This window comes from Ostrea edulis, chromosome 7 (assembly GCF_947568905.1).
Source record: "Ostrea edulis chromosome 7, xbOstEdul1.1, whole genome shotgun sequence".
NCBI lineage: Eukaryota > Metazoa > Mollusca > Bivalvia > Ostreida > Ostreidae > Ostrea > Ostrea edulis.
The window spans coordinates 86,067,342-86,088,914 of NC_079170.1; the positions used below are offsets into that span (position 1 = coordinate 86,067,342).

General features: G+C 37.6%; 2 protein-coding genes across 5 annotated transcripts in view; one reads left to right on the forward strand and one right to left on the reverse strand.

The window, feature by feature from the left end:
• Positions 1-21,573, forward strand: part of LOC125653998 (serine/threonine-protein phosphatase 6 regulatory ankyrin repeat subunit B-like) — a 1,068,599-nt gene that overhangs the window by 859,220 nt on the left and 187,806 nt on the right. The window lies entirely within an intron of this gene.
• Positions 1,374-20,668, reverse strand: LOC125654580 (host cell factor 2-like). Of its 4 annotated transcripts, none has more exons than XM_048884555.2 (22): positions 20,470-20,668; positions 16,730-16,951; positions 16,357-16,444; positions 16,013-16,221; positions 15,586-15,777; positions 15,243-15,388; positions 14,753-14,786; positions 14,410-14,643; positions 13,308-13,379; positions 11,967-12,079; positions 11,085-11,256; positions 10,533-10,741; positions 10,237-10,386; positions 9,681-9,939; positions 8,088-8,195; positions 6,415-7,827; positions 5,971-6,080; positions 5,587-5,739; positions 4,759-4,959; positions 3,618-3,918; positions 2,617-2,680; positions 1,374-2,503 (listed from the first exon to the last, which is right to left on the reverse strand). In XM_048884555.2, the coding sequence occupies exons 1-22, from the start codon at positions 20,627-20,629 to the stop codon at positions 2,434-2,436; spliced, it is 4,680 nt and encodes a 1,559-aa protein (XP_048740512.2). In that variant the 5' UTR covers positions 20,630-20,668; the 3' UTR covers positions 1,374-2,433. The 4 variants fall into 4 exon arrangements, with proteins under 4 accessions (XP_048740512.2, XP_048740513.2, XP_048740514.2 ...); XM_048884556.2 differs by having other exon boundaries at positions 4,771-4,959; positions 20,470-20,650; XM_048884557.2 differs by lacking the exon at positions 13,308-13,379.

The following is a 21,573-nucleotide window of genomic DNA, read 5'->3' on the forward strand; positions in this document are numbered from 1 at the left end:
GGTTTATCGACTGTAAACTATAGTTTACGGACTGTAAACTATAGTTAACGATTCGTTAACTATAGTTTTCATCCGTAAAACTATATTTAACGGTTGTAAACTATAGTTTACAAATGCTAATCCAAGTTTATCGGTCTTTAAATAAACGTTAACAATAGATTTTGCTGATAAATACAGATTCACATTTGTAAACTATAATTTACATTCGTTAACTATAGTTCACAATTGTTAATCCTAGTTTCACAAATTGTGATACTATATTTATCAGACTTGTAAACCGTAGTTTACAATCGTGAAACCGTATTTATCAGATAAATTGTTTTGCAATCGCTAATGATTGTTTTCATTGTTAATTATAGTTTACGCTTGTGAAACATAGATTATCTGTTAACTATGGTTTACAGATGTGAAATATAAATTAACGTCGTTAACTATAGTTTACAGTCCGTAAACTATAGTTTACAGTCGATAAACCTAGTTTATCAACTGTGAAACAATGTTTAGCTCATTTTTGTGAATTTGGCGTGCCATAATTAGCGATTGCAAAACATAGTTTATCTGATAAATACGGTTTCACGATTGTAAACTACGGTTTACAAGTCTAAACTATTATTAACGAATGTAAATGATAGTTTATGGTTTGTAAGATATAGTTTATAGTCATTTAATGCGCTGAATTCACAAAAAAGTGATAAACACAGTTTTGTTTAATATAGTTTATGAGTAAAAATGGCAGTTAGCTACAGTTTACGATCAAAACTATAATTAACGAATGTTAAACATAGTTCATCTGATAAATATAGTATCACAATTTGTGAAACTAGGATTAACAATTGTGAACTATAGTTAACGAATGTAAATTATAGTTTACAAATGTGAATCTATATTTATCAGCAAAATCTATTGTTAACGTTTATTTAAAGACCGATAAACTTGGATTAGCATTTGTAAACTATAGTTTACAACCGTTAAATATAGTTTTACGGATGAAAACTATAGTTAACGAATCGTTAACTATAGTTTACAGTCTGTAAACTATATTTTACAGTCGATAAACCTAGTTTATCAACTGTGAAACTATGTTTAGCTCATTTTTGTGAATTTGTCGTGCCATACACAGCATCTCAGTTATCCTTTTTGCTATCAAATTGTGATAAAATACCTCATATAACGAATATTTCACCACATGAATTTTGCCCAGAACTGCAGTGTTGAAAGTAATTAGAAAATTTATATTTTGCAATTTGGATAAGGGTGAATTGGACAAAAGTATAACAGGAACTTCCCTGTATACTGAAAATACAGGTATTCATTGACAATTTCTGACCTCTTACTAATTCAAACTACTGAAAAAAATACAAATGAACCCATACTTCTTTTCAATTGATTTTAATTAATTGTAAAATAGACAGTTTATGTACAAAATATTTGACAGATCTATGACATTCTGTAGCACTCTTGACTGCAATTGGAGAGTCCCTGGACAACCATTCAATTCCTAAATAAATAATAGCCTTAGCTCAACATCAACGTGAATGATCGAGTATTTAACAGATACAATTGCTCTTCTTTCCAACTCCTCTTTCTTTTTCATTATTTACAAAACATTCTGAAGAAAAACCAATGTTATTACGTGAGACCAAAAAATTGTTTGACAGAGCAAAAATACGTGTTTGATTTGGTACCCTACAGATGCTGCCAACTTTCAGCACTTATCTTCTACACAACGCTGCTAAAAACAAGAGTAAGTCTCACCACTTTAAAAAGTTAGTAAACCTTTTCTTTTTTTTTTTTTTTTTTACACATAACAAGTATAAACAAAGAATTGCACTTTCTCCAGTAACTGTATAGTTCAGCACGAAACTTTCGATTACTCAACAGTCAACACATCAGCAATTCTAATCAACGTTAAAATATCAGCATCAAATAATGCACATGTATATATATATATAATTCCTTCTACATGCTAAAACTTACATTTCAATTACTTTCCTAAACCTATGAACTCGCAAAAATGATGCGCTTGTATTTTGATAATGGAATTCTATTCTACTGAACTCGCTTTAACAACATTGTACATGTGGTTGTATACAGTAAAATTATTGCAATAAAGAAGGAATAGCAGTTACAACAGGAATGATGCTGAGTGAGATTACACTGGTCCGACGATGAAAACAATGACAATGATGATGATCATGAAAGATGCCCTATGTACAACGATTGTAGCTGCTAATTATAGGAAGAGTGACAACAGAAATAAAATTTTCATTCAAGAACTGCAATAACATTACAAAGAAAAGTATATATATATATATATATGTCTTATGTACATTCATCTTTTAGCACAAACAATATTCTCTGTTGTTTTTTTCTGACCAGGTAAGATAACTCTGTACGGACATGCCTCCTGAGTTGTCTCCTCCAATCACTTGTTTACATTGCTTTCTCGTTCTCGTCATCCGTCTTTAACCTTTTCACCTGACCAGCACCCAACACTTGAGTTCTACAAGAAAATATCACAAACCAAATCAAGCTTTATACATAACTACCATTCTGATGGGCTGATTGTTAAGCTGACTGACAGAAACTGTGAATTCACGAAAACCTCTCACTCACCCCTCTCCTTGAGCTGAAATTGTTCTCTTGACTGCAATCTTCTGGGCAGCAGGACTCTGTGCATCTAAAATAAAGATTATGAAATCAGTCTCGATATAGGTACATGTGTGTGTAAGCAATAATTAAAATCCACCTATGACGTCATTCTTTTGTTCGAACACTCCATTATTTTTCAGGAATGGAGAGTTCGGAAAATAGGTCAACCTTTATACAAGTAGATATAAATGCATGCAACAAAAGAATGAAAAACGTAAGACATGATTAAAATCAAATTAAAATTTAGTTTTTATTAATGTTTACAGTGGATTTTAAGTGGGTCAATGTACTCGTATCACTCCATTCCTTAAAAGCAATGGACCTCGGCCCCTTCGGGGCCTCGGTCCATTACTTTTAAGGAATGGAGCGATACGAGTACATTAACCCTTACGTAAAAGACTGTTTGAAAAATATTTTGCCCGCTTTACTCTTGTATGAATTTTGAAATTGTTTGTCCTTTGTAAAATTTCTTTTCAAGTACAAGTGAGAAAACAACTCACATGTAAATTAATATAGATGTACTGTGTATTTTCCCCCCAGTCTACAGAATTCCCAAATATTTTTCTTTATTTGTGGTGTATGTTGTTTTGCATCTCATTTGAGAATTTTTCATTCATACAGACATCACTAGCTTTCAGTGAGTGCCACATATTTTGACCTTTGCATGGCGCTTAAGGCTGTAGCAGTAACGGTTCATTATCGTGCCAATGCATAACATGACATAGGGCCTCCATTTTGAAGGTCACATCCAAAAGACCGTGAATTTCACTTCTAATGTCCAGAACTTCACAAAGAAACAGTCACTACCTATGCTACTTATTAAAAATAAATACTTATTCTGCAAATTAATGATTCGCAAAATATATTTTCATACACAAAAATAAATCTATAGCTTTTCCACCCTAATTTTGAAAAAAATCTGTCAGAAAAAAAATTCCGATTAAAACAGATTAGTTAATATGTACCTTGAAGCCACCTGACTTGCGTAGCTGGACCATAGCCTTTTTCATTACGAGCAGCAATACGGAAGATGATGGCGGGCTTGGTTGTATAGTCTATGTGTGCCGAGGCCAAGCTGGCTGCCGTCACCGTGCACGTGGGGGCGGGACCACAGTATACACGCACAAATGCCAGCTGAGCGGGAGCACCGGGCTTCTGATCCACGTGGGCAGCTGCATTGCGTACAGCCAGATAGACAGAGTATTCCGTGATTTTGCCGGCCGTGTTTTGTGGGGGTTCCCAGGAGAGGTGGGCTCCTTCTGTACTCTACAAAAGGCAAGCAGAATGCAACTGCCATTGATACCTCTGACAGGCGGTTAAGTTATCACCTGCTAGTTTGCCTGCAAGACATCTCTTAAAAATTTTGGACTGAATTACTTGTAGATCAAATTATTAGGACACATACATGCGTACAGAAATGCTGAGCAATTTATGATCAGTTTAAGCAATAAAAATAATTCATAGTGATAAACTGCCTGATCCGACACCCGTGCAATTCGTTCCACTTGGCATTGCAACCTTTATTTTCATTCTCAATTTCATCTTTTCATTGTTTTATGTGTATTTTGACATAAAAATTTGTCTTCCTGTGCATATCAGATTAGACAGGTTTCACTGTACTAGTAAACTCCCCGTGATTACAGTACAAGAATGGTAAGGGAGGTTGTCCTGGTTTCCGGATCTAGCCATGTAAAACTCCCCGTGATTACAGTACAAGAATGGTAAGGGAGGTTGTCCTGGTTTCCGGATCTAGCCACGTAATTATGTTTATGCCTATCTCTGAATGATGGGTTTGGCGGAGACATGCATGCCTTCTCCTAATCATAATTCCACTGAACCACATTTTGAAAAATGAGTTTACTTTGCCATGCTTTCTCAAACACAAATGATGTTTTAAAAACTGATATAGAAATGGACAACATGAGCTTTTGGCATGGTAAAAGAACTGAAGCCTTGCAGACATAAAACAAATGATGCAAATTTCAAAATAATACCAAAAAAAAAATAATTAAAAAAATAAATAAAATTACAGATCGATAGACAGATGGAAGAAGCGACAAGATGAATGACAGATAGAACAAGCCTGTGGTGAGATGCGTTGCTGACCTTGCCTCCTACCTTGCTGATCTTGATGGCTGATGGAGCGCCTGGATAGCCAGGGAGGCAGGTCTTGAAGGCCGAGATCTCACTGAATGACCCCCGGCCGCAGGCATTGATTCCGGCCACTCGGAATTTGTAGGCTGTTCCCGGTAGGAGTTCCTGTTTCTTTAAAACATTGACGTCACCCACATTCACCACATCGATGTCCTGTTTGTAATATACAAAATTAGTACATACTGTACATGTAGAAATGTAATACAAGTTGAAGTGATTTCAAAAGTGTATGAGTATTAAGTTATTGAAATTGCAAAATTAAACTTTCAGTCTAAGGAAGCAGAGCTTAAAAATGGAGAATGAGACAAAATATTCAATTAAAATTCTCGGACAATACAGACTACAGTTAGAAACCTACAAGTCCTATTTATTCTAAATGTAAGTGCATGAAAACCTTCTAAAATTAAGTTACTATCTAGTAATGGACAATTCTCTTGTCTAAAACTCAAATGAGGATCCCATCTTTAACTCAAATAAGGGTCCCATCTAGGACTCAAATGAAGGTCCCATTTAGAACTCAAATGAATGTCTCGTCTAGAACTCAAATGAGGGTCCCATCTCAAACTCAGATGAAGGTCTCATCTTGAACACAGTGAGGATTCTGTCAAGAACTCAAATGAGGGTCCCATCTTTAACTTAAATGAGGGTCCCATCTAGAACTTAAATGAGGGTCCCATCTAGAACTTAAATGAGGGTCCCATCTTGAACGCAAACGAGGGGGATCCTGCTTAGAATTACTATATCGCGGAGAACTGGGATAAGGAGTAAAGAACAACTCACACTTCCATTTCCACCAGCTTGCATAGCGTCCGTTGACAGGTAGAAGTGGGACACGACACAGGAGGTGCCCTTTATGATCCCTACATCGTACCACTGGTTGCCCTCCTTCTTCACCGGTGTCGTGGGCGTCTTTGGGAAAGTCTCGGGCTTCTCCTTAAAAACAGGAAAAGTGATCACAATCCGACTACCTCAGTAAATGTGCGTTCTCAACAAAGTAAACAAACACACTTGTTTAAAAGCTTCTACAGTGTGAATAACTTTACAAACAAATGGTTTTCTACTACATGGTTATAAAGGTTAAGCACCTTGCAAACACAATACTTAACCCAGTAATAGTTTGTAAATTCTCTAAATTACACCTTCTTTAAATGTACCCCTATATACCTGAATCTCCTGTTTGATTCCATTAGCTGCAATAATGCCAGGTTCCTGTTTGATACTGGTCTGTGCTGAGCCAGATGATATTGCTGCTGAAGCCAGAGTTGCTAAGGGGTCTAAAATTAAATTACGTTCAATCAAATTTCTCAGTTAATAAATTACGTCCAATCAAATTACTCAGTTAACAGTAAATTACATCCAATCAAATTACTCATTGAACAATAAATTACATCCAATCAAATTACACAGTTAACAATAAATTACATCCACTCAAATTATCCAGTAAACTGTCAACTTGCTTCTTTCTCAGTCAGAGCAAGATTACACAACATTGTAGGCATGTTAACCCATCCAATTTCCCACTGAATTTCAAAACTACACTGTACCATTTTATGAATTTCTACCCATTAACAAACAAGATTTTGTAAATGTTTATATGTGGCTTCCTACCTGTGTCTGTTGCTGAGGTATCAATGGGTTGTGAAGGTGCAGCCACCACCGGTGGTCCGACAGTCAAAACTCCACCCTGGAGGGTGGCCACAGTTGGTGGACCAATGTCCATTGGCTCCTCCTGTTTAGGAACGATGGGCGGATTCTCTGCTTGTGGTGCTGCCACCATTGTGGTGGTTAGAGCAGCAGCTTCTTGAGGAGGTGCCACTTCCTGTGGTTGTGGTAATTCTTGTGGTGCAGCATCCACTGGCGTGGTCTCCATTGCCTCTGAATCTTGTTTAGATTCAGGCTCCTGCATTAGGATCGCAGGCACCTGTTCTGACACGGACACAGCTGCATGAGTGTCCAGTGGGACCGTGGGAGGAGCAACAATAGCACTGTCTGAGAGGGCAGAGGTCACCTGCTGGCCAGCAGTCTGATCTGGGTTTTCATCACCAGGACAATTATGACCATCTGTGCATGAATTATTTGACTGTTGGGGGGTTTCATCTCCTGGGCAATTATGTCCATCGGTACAAACATTGGATTGCTGTTGATTATCATCTCCTGGGCAATTGTGTCCATCCGTACAAACACCTGCCTGCTGCTGATTTTCATCTCCTGGACAATTGTGTCCATCTGTACAAACATTGGATTGCTGTTGATTTTCATCTCCTGGGCAATTATGACCATCTGTACAAACATTTTGGGACTGTGAATTCTCATCGCCCGGACAATTATGCCCATCCGTGCACTGCCCTTTGGCTGCTGGAGGAACACCATCCACCTCATCACCCGGGCAATTATGCCCATCCGTACAAACTGCAGGCTGTGGATTTTCATCTCCAGGACAATTATGCCCATCCGTACAAACTGCAGGCTGTGGATTTTCATCTCCAGGGCAATTATGTCCATCCGTACACACTGCAGGCTGTGGATTTTCATCTCCAGGGCAATTATGCCCATCCGTACAAACTGCAGGCTGTGGATTTTCATCTCCAGGGCAATTATGCCCATCCGTACAAACTGCAGGCTGTGGATTTTCATCTCCAGGGCAATTATGCCCATCCGTACAAACTGCAGGCTGTGGATTTTCATCTCCAGGACAATTATGTCCATCAGTGCATGGCTGTGTGACCACAGGTGTAACTTGAACTGTGGCCTGAGGCTGGACAGTTGCTGCTGCCGCTGCTGGAGTGATCGTGATCTGGACTGGTTTCCCACTAGCAGTGGCCTGGATGGGAGTGGCTGAGACTGTCTGAGTGGTCAGAGTGACCGGTGCCTGGGAAATAGAAGGCTGAGTAATAAGGGAGATTGTAGGAGTTGACTGCGTGGGGGCGGATCCAGCTGTGGTGTTGATTAGGAGAGATGTGGCCGACCCGGCTAAAGAGGTGGGTGTGGCGTGAATGGTCTTGACTATTGTTCCCCCTGCTCCTGAAGTAGAACAAACGACATACAATGAAAACTACACCATTATTAACGAAATTTTAATTGTTTATACAAGCTATATTTTCAAAACTTTAGCTCGGGTTTTAGAACCCCATTTGTGAAAATGATGTCTATAAAATTCTCTTAAAAGAGTTTTCTATATACATGTACTACACAGGTTACTTCATTATTAACCATTTCCTGTTTTACTACTGACACAGAATTAATTTTTGTTTTCAAAATCTTTCTGTTCATTTGCTTCCTACCGTGCTGTACGACCGGCTTGCCAACATGTGATGCTGTGACAATCTGATGACCCGCTAATGTGACTCCGGAAGTTGTTTGTAGAGTGGTTACTTGTATAGGTTTACCACCTGCACAGATTACACGACATCATTACAAAAACAAAGCGAGTCGGACTTCTACATACATGTATCACTGTAATACTGATATCATGATTTCTTTAGACTATGTAAATGGTAAAACACTTCAAACTATTTTCTCAGAAATTTTTTCAACACAGTTTTCAAAGATTCTGTATTTACTGACATCTGTGCCGTTACTGTAAATCAACTTTTATTTATGCACAACAAATTTTTGCGAGGTTCACATATTTGGCTACAAATCAGTCCTTTAATGTCTCTCATACATCTTGTAGTGAAAATTAGCCGCAACAAACTAGTTTATCACTGGTAAATTAGCCGTAACAAACTAGTTTATCACTGGTAAATTAGTCGCAACAAACTAGTTTATCCCTGGTAAATTAGCCGCAACAAACTAGTTTATCCCTGGTAAATTAGCCTCAACAAACTAGTTTATCCCTGGTAAATTAGCCGCAACAAACTAGTTTATCACTGGTAAATTAGCAGCAACAAACTAGTTTATCCCTGGTAAATTAGCCGCAACAAACTAGTTTATCCCTGGTAAATTAGCCTCAACAAACTAGTTTATCCCTGGTAAATTAGCCGCAACAAACTAGTTTATCACTGGTAAATTAGCAGCAACAAACTAGTTTATCACTGGTAAATTAGCAGCAACAAACTAGTTTATCACTGGTAAATTAGCAGCAACAAACTAGTTTATCACTGGTAAATTAGCCGCAACAAACTAGTTTATCCCTGGAAAATTAGCCGCAACAAACTAGTTTATCACTGGTAAATTAGCCGCAACAAACTAGTTTATCACTGGTAAATTAGCCGCAACAAACTAGTTTATCCCTGGTAAATTAGCAGCAACAAACTAGTTTATCCCTGGTAAATTAGCCGCAACAAACTAGTTTATCCCTGGTAAATTAGCAGCAACAAACTAGTTTATCACTGGTAAATTAGCCGCAACAAACTAGTTTATCCCTGGAAAATTAGCCGTAACAAACTAGTTTATCACTGGTAAATTAGCAGCAACAAACTAGTTTAGCAGCAACAAACTAGTTTATCACTGGTAAATTAGCAGCAACAAACTAGTTTAGCAGCAACAAACTAGTTTATCACTGGTAAATTAGCCGCAACAAACTAGTTTATCACTGGTAAATTAGCAGCAACAAACTAGTTTATCCCTGGAAAATTAGCCGCAACAAAGTAGTTTATCACTGGTAAATTAGCTGCAACAAACTAGTTTATCCCTGGTAAATTAGCCGCAACAAACTAGTTTATCACTGGTAAATTGCAAAATAATTTAAATAAAAGTTGGTTTACAGTAATCAATGAATTTTTAAAACATGTACTCTTTCTGCATGAATATGGAAAGTACGAGAAGTAATGTAATAGCCCCCTGCAGTTTCTGTCTTTTACTGAGGCCTGTGACAGTTATTCTATCAACTATAATCACATGTATGAATATAGAGTGATGAATATGGAACCCACCAGATGTGATGGTGTGAGCCCCGCCCACGCTGCTCTGGGGACTAACTACAATGAACTGAGTGTTTCCCTGTCCCGCTATTTTCGGGACTGAGGTGATGATTTTGTGGGGGGTCCCTGTCAGCCCTCCAGAGCTGCCCTTGGGTGCGGCTATGACGATGGTTTTGGCACCGCCCGGAGTGGTGGCAGTGCTGGTTCCCGCTTTGGCCATTGACAACATGGAAGATGGAATAGTTTTGATGATGGTTTTTGTTGTGGATGACTGGAAGAGAAAACCAACTCTGGTAAGACAATTTAAAATCCAGCTCATTTTTTTTTGTATTTGGTGGAGGCACAAGGGTTTGAAGAATTCTACATATCAAATTGAAATTTTGTTTTCTTGCAGTTCATCATTTTTACTTGTCATTCTACCTGTAAATCAGATATTTAAACACATTCTTCATAATCAACAGTTTGTTTGAACAATTGACAGTTTACATGTCTCTCTTTACGTATCCTACAAAAAAGAAAATTTGTGCACAGCTAATTGGCGACAAGAAATGTAAAACCTTGGCTGTACCTGGGGCTGCACGCTGCTGATTCCGAGAATTGTTGATGGTGTCTGTCCTGGTTGACTTGTGGTGATTATGGCGGTGGGTTTACCGGTGCCACCTGACTGTGTGGTAACCAGCTTTACGATGGTGGCTCCTTGTGGAAGAGGCCCCTTAGTCTGAAAGCAACAATTCAACACACTACAAAAACTGTTTAACATATGATGTATAGCGTATTCACCAGACATACCATGTTTAGTGGATTAAAGGAACATGGACACGATTTGAGCTGAATAATTTCAAAGGTCGTTGTCCTGAGACTTACTGTGGCCACCTGCATGCCCTGGTTTGTCTTGACCAGCGTAACAATCTGGGGCTGACCAGTGGTGGACGAGCCCCCTGTGCTGGCCTTGTGGACCGTGATGATTTGTTTCCCGCCGATAGTCTGCTGAATGGCCCCTGGCGTAGACTTCAGAATGGTGGCGCCTGGGGTGGCTACCCTCACAGTTGGTGTTGCAGGGTTGGCTGTTGAGGCTAAAGAATGAAACCAATGATATCAATGTTTTCTCTCTAAATAATGATTGCAATTAACTATGATACAAGATATCACTGACACAACATGATGCAGCTGGGATCTATCATTATTGCACAGTATAAAAGCACATACGTCCACTAGATTGGGGAGAGTGGTAGCAAGAAAGCTTAAATTTTCCTAGCATATAAAACTCCCCATAAACTGTCAACATAATGAATTAGGGAGAAGGCAAAATAGGTTTTCAGAACTTGTGCTTAATCCCATTGGATATCATTGACACAATAAAATATGTTCAAAACTTAACAAATTGTGGTGGGACCCTCTATCAAGTTATACACCTACTTTTAACAGCCTGGTTTCCAATGGGTGTAACTTTGACCCCTGTGGGAGTGACAATAGTGGGTGTCACTACTTTAATGCCGGGTGTGGAGGGAGTGGTGGTGGTGCCTGTGATTTTCTGTGTGGCTGCTGCTGCCGCTGCCAGAGCCTGGATGCCCGACATCTGATTAGTCGACTGCTCAAAAGTCAAAACAGCATGTTCAATATAGCAACATACGCGATCTGTCAAAAATACCTACACTTACGTAAACATTGTAAATTCAGTCTTACTTCCATGACTTTTTATTCTTGCATTGTTTATTCTTGTATTGTTATTCTCGCATATGAAGTTGGGAAAATATAGTTGTCATAAAAGTTTCTTTTGCTTCTGATTATGACATCATCACTAGTTTAGGAAAACTTCTTATGATGAATGAATCAACATCAATCATACATTTTTGTACTACCATAAGATACACTGTACACTAACATTTAAAATGAGATAGATACATGTAATACACTAACATTTCAAAAAGATAAAATTCCTTTTTGACATTTAAGCAACTGGCTTATAAGAAATGTGAAACAAACAATACAGTCGGCATAACTCTGCTACAACAGCACCTAACTAGATATCATTGTGATGGCAAACATCCCAAAAGGACCCCACTGTGTACATAGCATTATTTGCCGAGTTCAAGGTCAATAACTGCATTAAAAATAGGTCGAGAAAGTCCGCACTCAAAGATGATCTGTAACCCATTGATTTAAGTTCATGTATAAATTTTCAATACAACATCTGCAAGGACAGCCCAAAAAATGCCAAGCAAAAATTTCCATGCATGTACGCAGGTTTCCGTCTTATTAGAAACCCTGCATTGCTTAGTGAACAGGAAGTGAGGTTACCGTGGACATGATGGCCCGCTGCTGCGGCAATGTCACAACCTGAGGAGAGGCTACTCTGATTGCTCCGGGGTTTACGGTGATTGGTGTTTTTTGTCGGGCAGTCACTGCTGTCACTGAAATCACATAAAGCCTCAATCAATTTATCATCTTATTCATGCCAGGCCACATGTGTAAATATGTCTTTAACTTCAAACTAGTGGTATACAGCTGACCATAATCAGAGACATGTAAATCAATGGAGAAAACAAACTTTTTAAAAGGTGCTTCATGCAAATTCAGATCACCTTTCCATCATTACAGCCACATGTAACGCAGTGAAATTATTACACTACTGTAAAAGGGGAAATATTTGCTTGGGTTTTATTTTCGCCATATTCGCGATTATATTAACAATTGCGAAAATAAAACCATTGCAAAGTGCTGTTCAAACTATTTGGGAGTAAACACAAACTATTCAAAGTAGTTTATTTGCAAAATTTAAACCATCGTGAAATAATGAATGATAAAAATTGTGAAATTTTCACCCCGCGAAATTAAAGCCCTTTACAATATATCAGTAATAGAATCTGCTAATTGTGTCAAAAATCTGGATATAAACACTAATTCCTTTCATTTCTTCGTCATTTTGACACCGAGAATGGCGCTTTGTTTCATCAGTGTAACAAGGACAGATGTTGGAACCGAATCAAACTGTCATCAAAAATGGGTTTTTTTTTCATCGATAATTGGGGCAAATGTAGTTTTAGAGACCTAGATCTACATGTACATCATACACATCTGAAAGGACAAGTACTGTACATAAAAAGCACCGAGTGTTAGTTAAAGGCTACAGGATTCCTAAGTAACAACCCAACACCAATGTACGTATCAACAATGTTATATCATTCAAATCAAAACTACCAGTTAATTGTCCTTAGGTCATTTTTTAAAAATGATATTTATCTCCCTTGAGATCTGGAATACGATCTTGGATGACTAGGATAAAAAGCAGTGCACAACAACAAAAGCTTCATTTACCACATTCCTCCTGAAAACAGCCCCCCCCCCCCCCCCCCCCTCTCCAACATTCACCCCAACTCATATAATTGATCACAGGAGGAATCCAGCAAACAGTCTACTAATATCTTACAAATGAGATATATAACAAATGAACTTAAAACTGTCAATGATGCTAAATTACTCTACATCAATATAAGTAAACAAATGACTTCGCCATGCTGTGGAGTCTGTATGTAACTGATGCAGAACAAAACCTGTATTTTCTACACCACAATTCACCATTGTGTTATGGGGAGCAGCAAGAACAGATACACAGGCATGCAGAAAGTTGTAGAGATCTACCTCTAATTGTTTGTGGCGATGTCATGGTAACGGAGCCTAGTGCCCCGGTATTTGTTCGAATCTGGGCAATTCCTAAAACAGGTATAGATAAAATTCACAAAATATGGATACAATGTATATCAATCAACCTCTATGAAGCCTAGCTCTTTTGATAGTCTTTGTGTGTTTCTTGTTTTGACTGTCACATCCTTCTGCACCTTGTAGGAGCACCTACATGTAGGTTCATGTACATGTATTTTTGTTTCTGCATAGGATTTTAAAAATTTTTGTTGTTGTTAATTTCTGCTTTTGTGGAGTATTTATATCAAGTGGTTTCTTTAAGTACTTGAGCGACTCCAGTAATTTAATTTTTCACAAGAAATTTACCAAAAGGAAATGTATGTTTGTCCTTTACATAATATTTCCACCAGGGGGGAAGTGGAAGTATCTGTGCATGTCAGAGAGTATCCAAATGTCACTACATGTCAGAGGGTATCCAAAAGTCTCTGTACATGTCTGAGGGTATCCAAAAGTCTCTGTACATGTCTGAGGGTATCCAAAAGTCTCTGTACATGTCTGAGGGTATCCAAAAGTCTCTGTACATGTCTGAGGGTATCCAAAGTCACTACATGTCAGAGGGTATCTGAAAGTCACTTACATGTCCGAGGGTATCCAAAAGTCTCTGTACATGCCTGAGGGTATCCAAAGTCACTACATGTCAGAGGGTATCTGAAAGTCACTTACATGTCTGAGAGTATCCAAAATTCACTGCACATGTCAAAGAGTATAAAAAAGTCTGTGTGCATGTTGTGGCATATCCAAGTCACTGTACATGTCAGAGGGTATCTGAAAGTCGAAAGTCACAGTTCGTGTCCAAGGGTATTCAAAAGTCACTGCATATGTCCAAGGGTATCCAAAAGTTACTGCATATGTCCGAGGGTATCCAAAGTCACTGTACATGTCGGAGAGACTTGTTGTTGGCATTCTATTGCTATTTTATTTAACTAACTTTTAATGAAAAGCAGTTAGAGAGATAATTTGTAAGCAAATTCACCTCTATAGAAAGTTAAGTGTAAAAAAATAGTTCCTCAAGATTTAAAAATGTTGCAGTTTTCTCCCTTACCTGGAGTGGGTGTCCTGACCACAGTGGGTTGTGCTGCACTAGGGGTGCTGACCGCTTTCATGAGGGGGTTCGTCTGGGGAATAGCTGTGGGGGTGAGGGCCTGGGAAGGGGGTAAGTCATACTTCTGTAGTTGTAGAAGGTAGGCATCAGCAGTAGGAACTGCCCCCCAGCACACCTCTAAAGTGTTTGTACTGGCTCGAACTAACTGTACCCGAGAGGGAGCGGGTGGCTTCTCTGAAAAAAGAAACGAAAAATGTTGTAGCGGGTTAATATGGAGGCACAGTTTGATTTAAATTCATACTAAACAAATTCAGTTCAATCATATAATTGACTGTCTACCAACCTGTCTCAAGGAACCATAAGTCTTTGAAGCAAACCTACAACATAAAGTAAATAAAGTATATTACACATTTACTCTTTCACAGACACCCGAGGAAAAAGAAATCCCAATACACACCATGCTATGTTGGAGTGTGCTATGGATTTATATCAAACGCATTGGTTCTCTTTCAGAATCATCTTCAACATGGAAATATAAGCATGGTATTTTGCAACACTAAATACATATCGCTCTTGTGACTTTCAGTAACTACTGTTACTTACATACTCTAAATAGGTGAAAGAGATATTTTCCTGGAGGTACATGTAATGGAATAATTCAAAATTTGACTAGTTATTTAACACCCCCACCCCACAAACCCGAAAAATGGCTTTGCTCGAATTTAAACCTACACAAAATCAACTTCAAAATGTCCTATGCAAATCAATAAAACTCTGGTGTTCACTGTCAGTGAGATAGCAGTTTACAGCGGTGTAACCAATGCGATCTTCACCTGATTGTTCCAGGCTTTCCGGTATCCGTCTCTGCCACTCCAGATGTACAGGCGCGTGTGTATGGACACACAGCAGTGCCCTGCCCGGGCTCGGGGAAGAGAGTCCTCAAATACCTCCATAGCCAAGGGCTCCCATGTCATTGTTTCTGGCAAGAAGAAATGCAAAAGTAAGACAAGATATTACAAACTGGCCAAAAGTGAGAATGGCAACTTACTCGTTTGACTTCCATTAATTGCATGGTCTTCTGGAATTAAAGTCATACATCTAGACCATGATAGCATGGTTTGACGAACTTTCCGATTAAATACAATTAAAGGCCAGAGTAGTATATAATTTGTTTACCTAGATTAAGGGAGGCCAGGGAGTTTGTACATTTCCACTCCTTCTCGTGAGTTGCAACTTTCACATCGTCCATCACCAAGGGAACCCACCCTCCAAACACAAACATACGATGCCCAATAACATTGGCTGAGTGGAGACTTCTGGGTAATGGAGGAAGGCCTTGTACCACTGGTTTAATCCATGTGTATGTGTCTGTCAGAAATATACAACGTACAGTGTACATAAAACCTTTTATACTGGAATTCAAATGCATTCTCTCTAATATTGTATTACAAGAACGAGGGGAAAATCTTCGCTTAAAATTTCATTTTTCATAACTTCTACACTCTTACATGTATGTACATGTACAAGCTTCTAAATCTGCTCCTCACCATCAAAAGTTTACAATGGAATTTGCAATAAATAAATGGAGATAGTTATGCCTTACCTATATCTAACTGCCAGAGGTCCCCTAAACGACATCCACTCATTCCTCCATAGATGATTAAGCGTGGTCGTCTTCCATCTTTCTCTGCATATCCTACACATGTGTGTGACTCGCGAGGGGGAGGGGGCTGTCCGATTGTGGCGGGAAAATCCCAGGAGAGAGTGTTTGAATGTGGTTTCAGTTCCAGTACGTAAAGGTCATTCAAATATCTACCCAAAAAGGACATGTCATGCAATGTTAATGTACTATAATTTATAAAATACATGCATCTCTTTAACAGAAAGTTGCATTTTTGTTGAAATAGAGAAATCAAAATCAGGTACAAATTAACAGTTTGCTGTTACCTGGGTATGTTGTTTTTAGGATCTTCACTGTCATTAGCCAGCCCTCCAAATAGGTAGGCTTTATTTCCCAGCAAGGTAAAACTGTGACCTAAATTTAAATAAAGGTACAGAATTTACACTGTATTCCTCCTAATAATAAGCACCTAGGATGTTTCCCATACTGAGAAAGGTAATGCCCATTAGATCAATCAAAATCTAATTTGGAAAAGTTAAACATCGAAATACAGATTTTCCTTGCAGAAGCACTATTGTATAGTAAAACTCTACATCAAATGCTTGATGAATGCAATAACATTTCAAGGAATACTGAAAATTGGAAAGGAATACTCAATAGACTATTCTGACTGCACCTGAGATATTTCTGTTTTCTTACCTAGTCTGGGACAAGGTGGAGGTCCATTTTTACAGGACTTGGGTTTTAGCCTCTTCCATTCCCATCGGCTTGCCTGTAGCTCATATAACTCATTGGAATATTTCCCATACTCCACCATACCACCGAACACCAGAATGCGAGTTCCGTCACAGATGAAGCCATAGGCTGCACATCCCGGTGGTATGTCTCCCCGAACAGCCGGTACAAACCACTGGTTGGTGGCTGCAACAGATTTAGAGGGTGATACTTGTACTAAGACATTGATGCATATTGTACGCTGGTTTGTTTTGGGGAGTAAAATATTTACCCTGAAGTCTATGTCCAACTTACATGCGCATACCAAAACCGAAATTTTTTTCCTTGTAGCACAACTATGACGGTGTTTTTAATGTTGTAGTTTAATCTGTAACTTAATTCCAAGCCTGAGCATTTTGTCGGTATACTGGTACTAAAAACGTATATCACAATATAATATTTTTGTCAACAAACTGCAATACACTAGAATATCGATATTATTGCATGTACTAATAAGTCCTAGTGATTTAACCACTGAGCGAACCCGGCCGAAAATAGTAAGCTTGTCATATACTGGCTTTTTAAAACTAAATTTTGCATGAAAAGAATATCTTTATACTTAATTCAGATAATAATTATAAACATAAAATGTCATTTTGTAGATTCAAAGTATCATCACACAGACTTTTAATTGAAACTGGTAGATATTACAATGTTCCTAAAAATGAAAGAATCTGCAAAAATAGAACTGTACAGTAACAGGAAATTTAGCTGAAATTCACTTCCTTATTTAATGCGACAAATATAGTCAACAGAAAAAAACTATTACATAAATTCAATGATTTATCCGATAAAGAATTTTTTAAATTATAAATTGTGAAGATGTTGAAATTATGAACTCCTTAGCAGATTCCTTCATGATAATTTGCTTTAGGTTGTTTTGTTCTTTTCTTGTGAATTCTTTTCTCCCTCTCTTTCTTTATATAAAACAAGTTATTCAGCATAAAGATCAGTTCCATTTCTTAACTTGGATTATAACCATATCAAGTTTTCCAGGACTCGTTTCTATCAATTCAGTCATTCGAGTTTGCTGTTCCAATGCCTTAAGATTACCTTGTCTGTTTTGACTTTGTATTTTAGTTTTTCAAGTACCATTTTCTGATGTTTTATAAAAAAAAAAAAAATTCTATGTTTTAATGTATTATAACCGAGACATTATATGCTGTGTGTGTATTTCATTATTATTATTATTTAAATATGCCCTGAAACTGAGATGTTTATTCTTATCTAGCATATTTATGGTATATTGCGTTTTCATGTTTTATATGTACAGTCAGGATAGGTACAGCTACGGACTGTTTACATACCCGTGTGATAACACTTTTTTTATCATTGCTTTTTAATGTTTTATTTATTTTCTATGTATTATGTGTATAACATTCTGTAAGGTATACATGCATTGTAAAGCACCTTTGAGCGTACATAGTGTAATGAAAAGGGTGCTATATAAATATGGTATTATAATTATTATATGATGCGCAATTACCCCCCCCCCCCCCCCTTTCTTGTTCAATATAATTTTGTCCCAAACACAAGTATGTTTGTCACTTTGTCTCAATTTATTTTAACTAATGCAGTGTTTCTAAAGGTTCATTGGACCGCCTGACAAGTCCGGTAAAAATAGGTTCGGTCCATAAAAATTTAGAATGGTGTCGGACCAAATGTCCAGTAAACAAAGAGTTCATGGAGGACTAATTAAAGCAGAATAAACGGTGCATTTCGGTCTGGTAAAATGTGATTCGGTCCAGTAATACCTCAACCATTACTGGACCAAATGTCCAGTAAGTACCAGACCTTTGGAAGCACTGCTAATGTCTTTTGGTTTCCTTTCCCCTGTACATGATGTATGTAAAGCTCTGTTATCTGTCCTGTTTGGGTTCTGAATTAGTAATAAACCTATTTAATTATGGAATTTAAACCTATTTCAGAAATCATGCTTGAACTCTTCATATTAAGGAGATCAAAAAATATTTTTTTTACAATAGGAGTTACATCTCGCGTATTAGCCGCGAATTCACGTATTTTAGCCTCGCAAAAAAGTCTCACGGCAGGGGAGCATTCTCATGTTAATTTATTATCCTTCCATATTTTGTAATCACCACCATTTTTGTTTCTTACTTTCCTGATCTCGTTTGATGACAAGATGTGTATTTTTTAACTGTCAAGTGATATTTCATTCAAAATGGTGGATAAGGTATGAACAATCGCTCACTCTCAAATAAGTTTTGTTTTGATAACTAATCAATGGGTTATTCTAATAATACATTTAACAGATATCAAGTAGTATTCAGAAGTGGGGTGCAATTTCTATTGCTGAAACGATAATAGCGCGTCAGATTACGCCAGGATGTTGAAGAGATTGAGACACTCGTCGGACCCTACAATTTCTAATTCGCAGAGTAAAAAAGTATACCGTGTAAAGTGCAATCTCACATGGGTTTTTGAATATCCATGGGTGAACGGGAGCTCTATTGGTATCAATCATGCCTATTGCACGTGTGGGTGCAATTCTTAGTTTCAAATGCCGATTCTGAAAGGAGTTTTTCTATCCTAAGAAAAATTCGAACAGACTGGTGACAGAGTCAATCAATGGGTATTATCCATAGTTTGCCGAGTGCTAATGTGCATGACAACGGTTATGATTATATACCATCATCTGCTATTCTCAATAAAGCTAGAAAAGCTAATCATAATTAATTTGTGTTTGTTATGTGTTTTATATGTCCGTTTAAAATCTCACTTATATCTCACTTATTCTGGTGAAAAATCTCACTTATTTACACCCAATCTCCAGTATTATTTCACCCAATCTCAAGTATTGCTCCAATGATGTTGTAACACCTCTATTTATAGAAAATATTTCTGGAACCTCACAACCTAAATTTCATTAGAACAGCAATGGGACACACAATTGAGATTACAAAATTTCAAGTTAAGCATTTACTTGAATTTTACTGTGGGACAGTCACATTTCAAAGTCTAGTAGAACTCTAGACTCTAGTAGTCAGTCTACCGTCAGTCACCCATGCCTTAAGATCCGCGCCAAAGTTGGGGGACAAATTTAAAAAATAATAAAAAGATCACTGCCAAATAATTAATACCCTGATTTTGTTCCAGTAATAATAAAAAATAATAATTATAATAAACAAATAATAATTTTAAAAAAATCGCAAGCAAATGGATACAAATAATTTAGCCTCGTTTCATTTTAAGCCGCCGCAAGAAAGTCGCCATGTTGTTTGTTTGTAGACAACTACCCATAATGCATAACACGAACTGCAAACTCTGTAAATTATGATTACAATAACAGATCTTGTATTACAAATGAAAACTAGGATCAAAGAAATTCTTTCATTAGTAATCTTTATGTAAATCAGACAAGTTTCATACAATAAACACTGCTCGCAGAATCGTGGGTTAATATAGGGCGGCGCCATCTTGAATTTTCGGAACAAATACAGAATTTTCTGCAAAAGTCTAAAGTATGATAACGAACAGAGAACCAAAATCATTGATCTGTAAAATAATTTTTTTTCATTCATTTGCATTCCTTATTCAGTCATCAACTGCCGTAGTTTTTCATAATCGAGATGATGATAAAGTTTGACATTTAAACAAAATGGCGACTCTCTCTGGTACTAATCTTCCGACAACAACAAACTTACCCGTGTTGTAAACATGGAGCTCATCAACAATTCCTTCGTTACCACCGCCGAAAACAACCATCAAATCTTTGATAGCAACTGCTCTGTGACCATGTCTGGGCCGTGGACATGGTCCTGTAGTATTGGTTACCCGCTTCCACTTCAGAATGGGAGCCGCCATATTTCAATACTACCCAACATGCATCAGGAAAATGCAAGTGCCCGTACGTACCAACAACATTTGCATGATCTGCATAATTAGATTAAAATGAACCCCTACTTTACAATTAAAATTTCTTTCAGATATGACATTTATACAGAAGGATTTAAAACTCTCAGTGTTATTTCTGTGTTTTTATTCATGATTAGATTATACATATATTTATGACTTTTTTAGAGAGTTTTTTTTCGCGGCAATTTACAAAACTAAGATTGTCATCTTTGTCCACTATGGATTTTCGTGATGGCTGGCAATAAGCCTTCTCTTTTCGTCCGTTCACAAATACAAATATAAATATTCACACGCTCCATTGGCGGATCCAGGGGGAGGGGTGTCGGGGTTTGGAACATCCCCTCCTTTCTCTAAGACATCTGTGTGTAGGTGGTTGGGGAGGGGGGGGGGGTTTACATTATAATGCTTATTTGTCGATTTTTTCTAATCTACACGTTAAATATTACAAGTCTCTTACTAGCACTGATCTAGTACAGTTTCTAGTTTCCAGGTCATCTCTCTGGACAAGGGAAGGGGGGTGGGTGGGGACTTTCCAAATCGCTGGATCCGCCTCTACTCCCGGTCTTTACAATATGTGTTTCTTGTCTTATATTGGTTTTTTATATGTATGATTTTAATAAAATATACTTTGTCTATTTGGAATCTGAATTAGAAATGAATACAGGGGCGGATCCAGGAATTGTGGTAACGGGGGTGCCACTTTATGAGGCAGGAGGTCTGGATTTTACATATTTTATAGGGCTTGAAATATGTCTCCTATTTAGGCCTAGTCATTTGTACTATTTTCTATCATTTTTTTATAAGGTGAAATTAATAAAATGAAAAAAATAAGTTCTCCCAATAAAGTAATTCAAGAAATCGAAAGATTTTGTCATTTATTTCTCCGGGAGTGG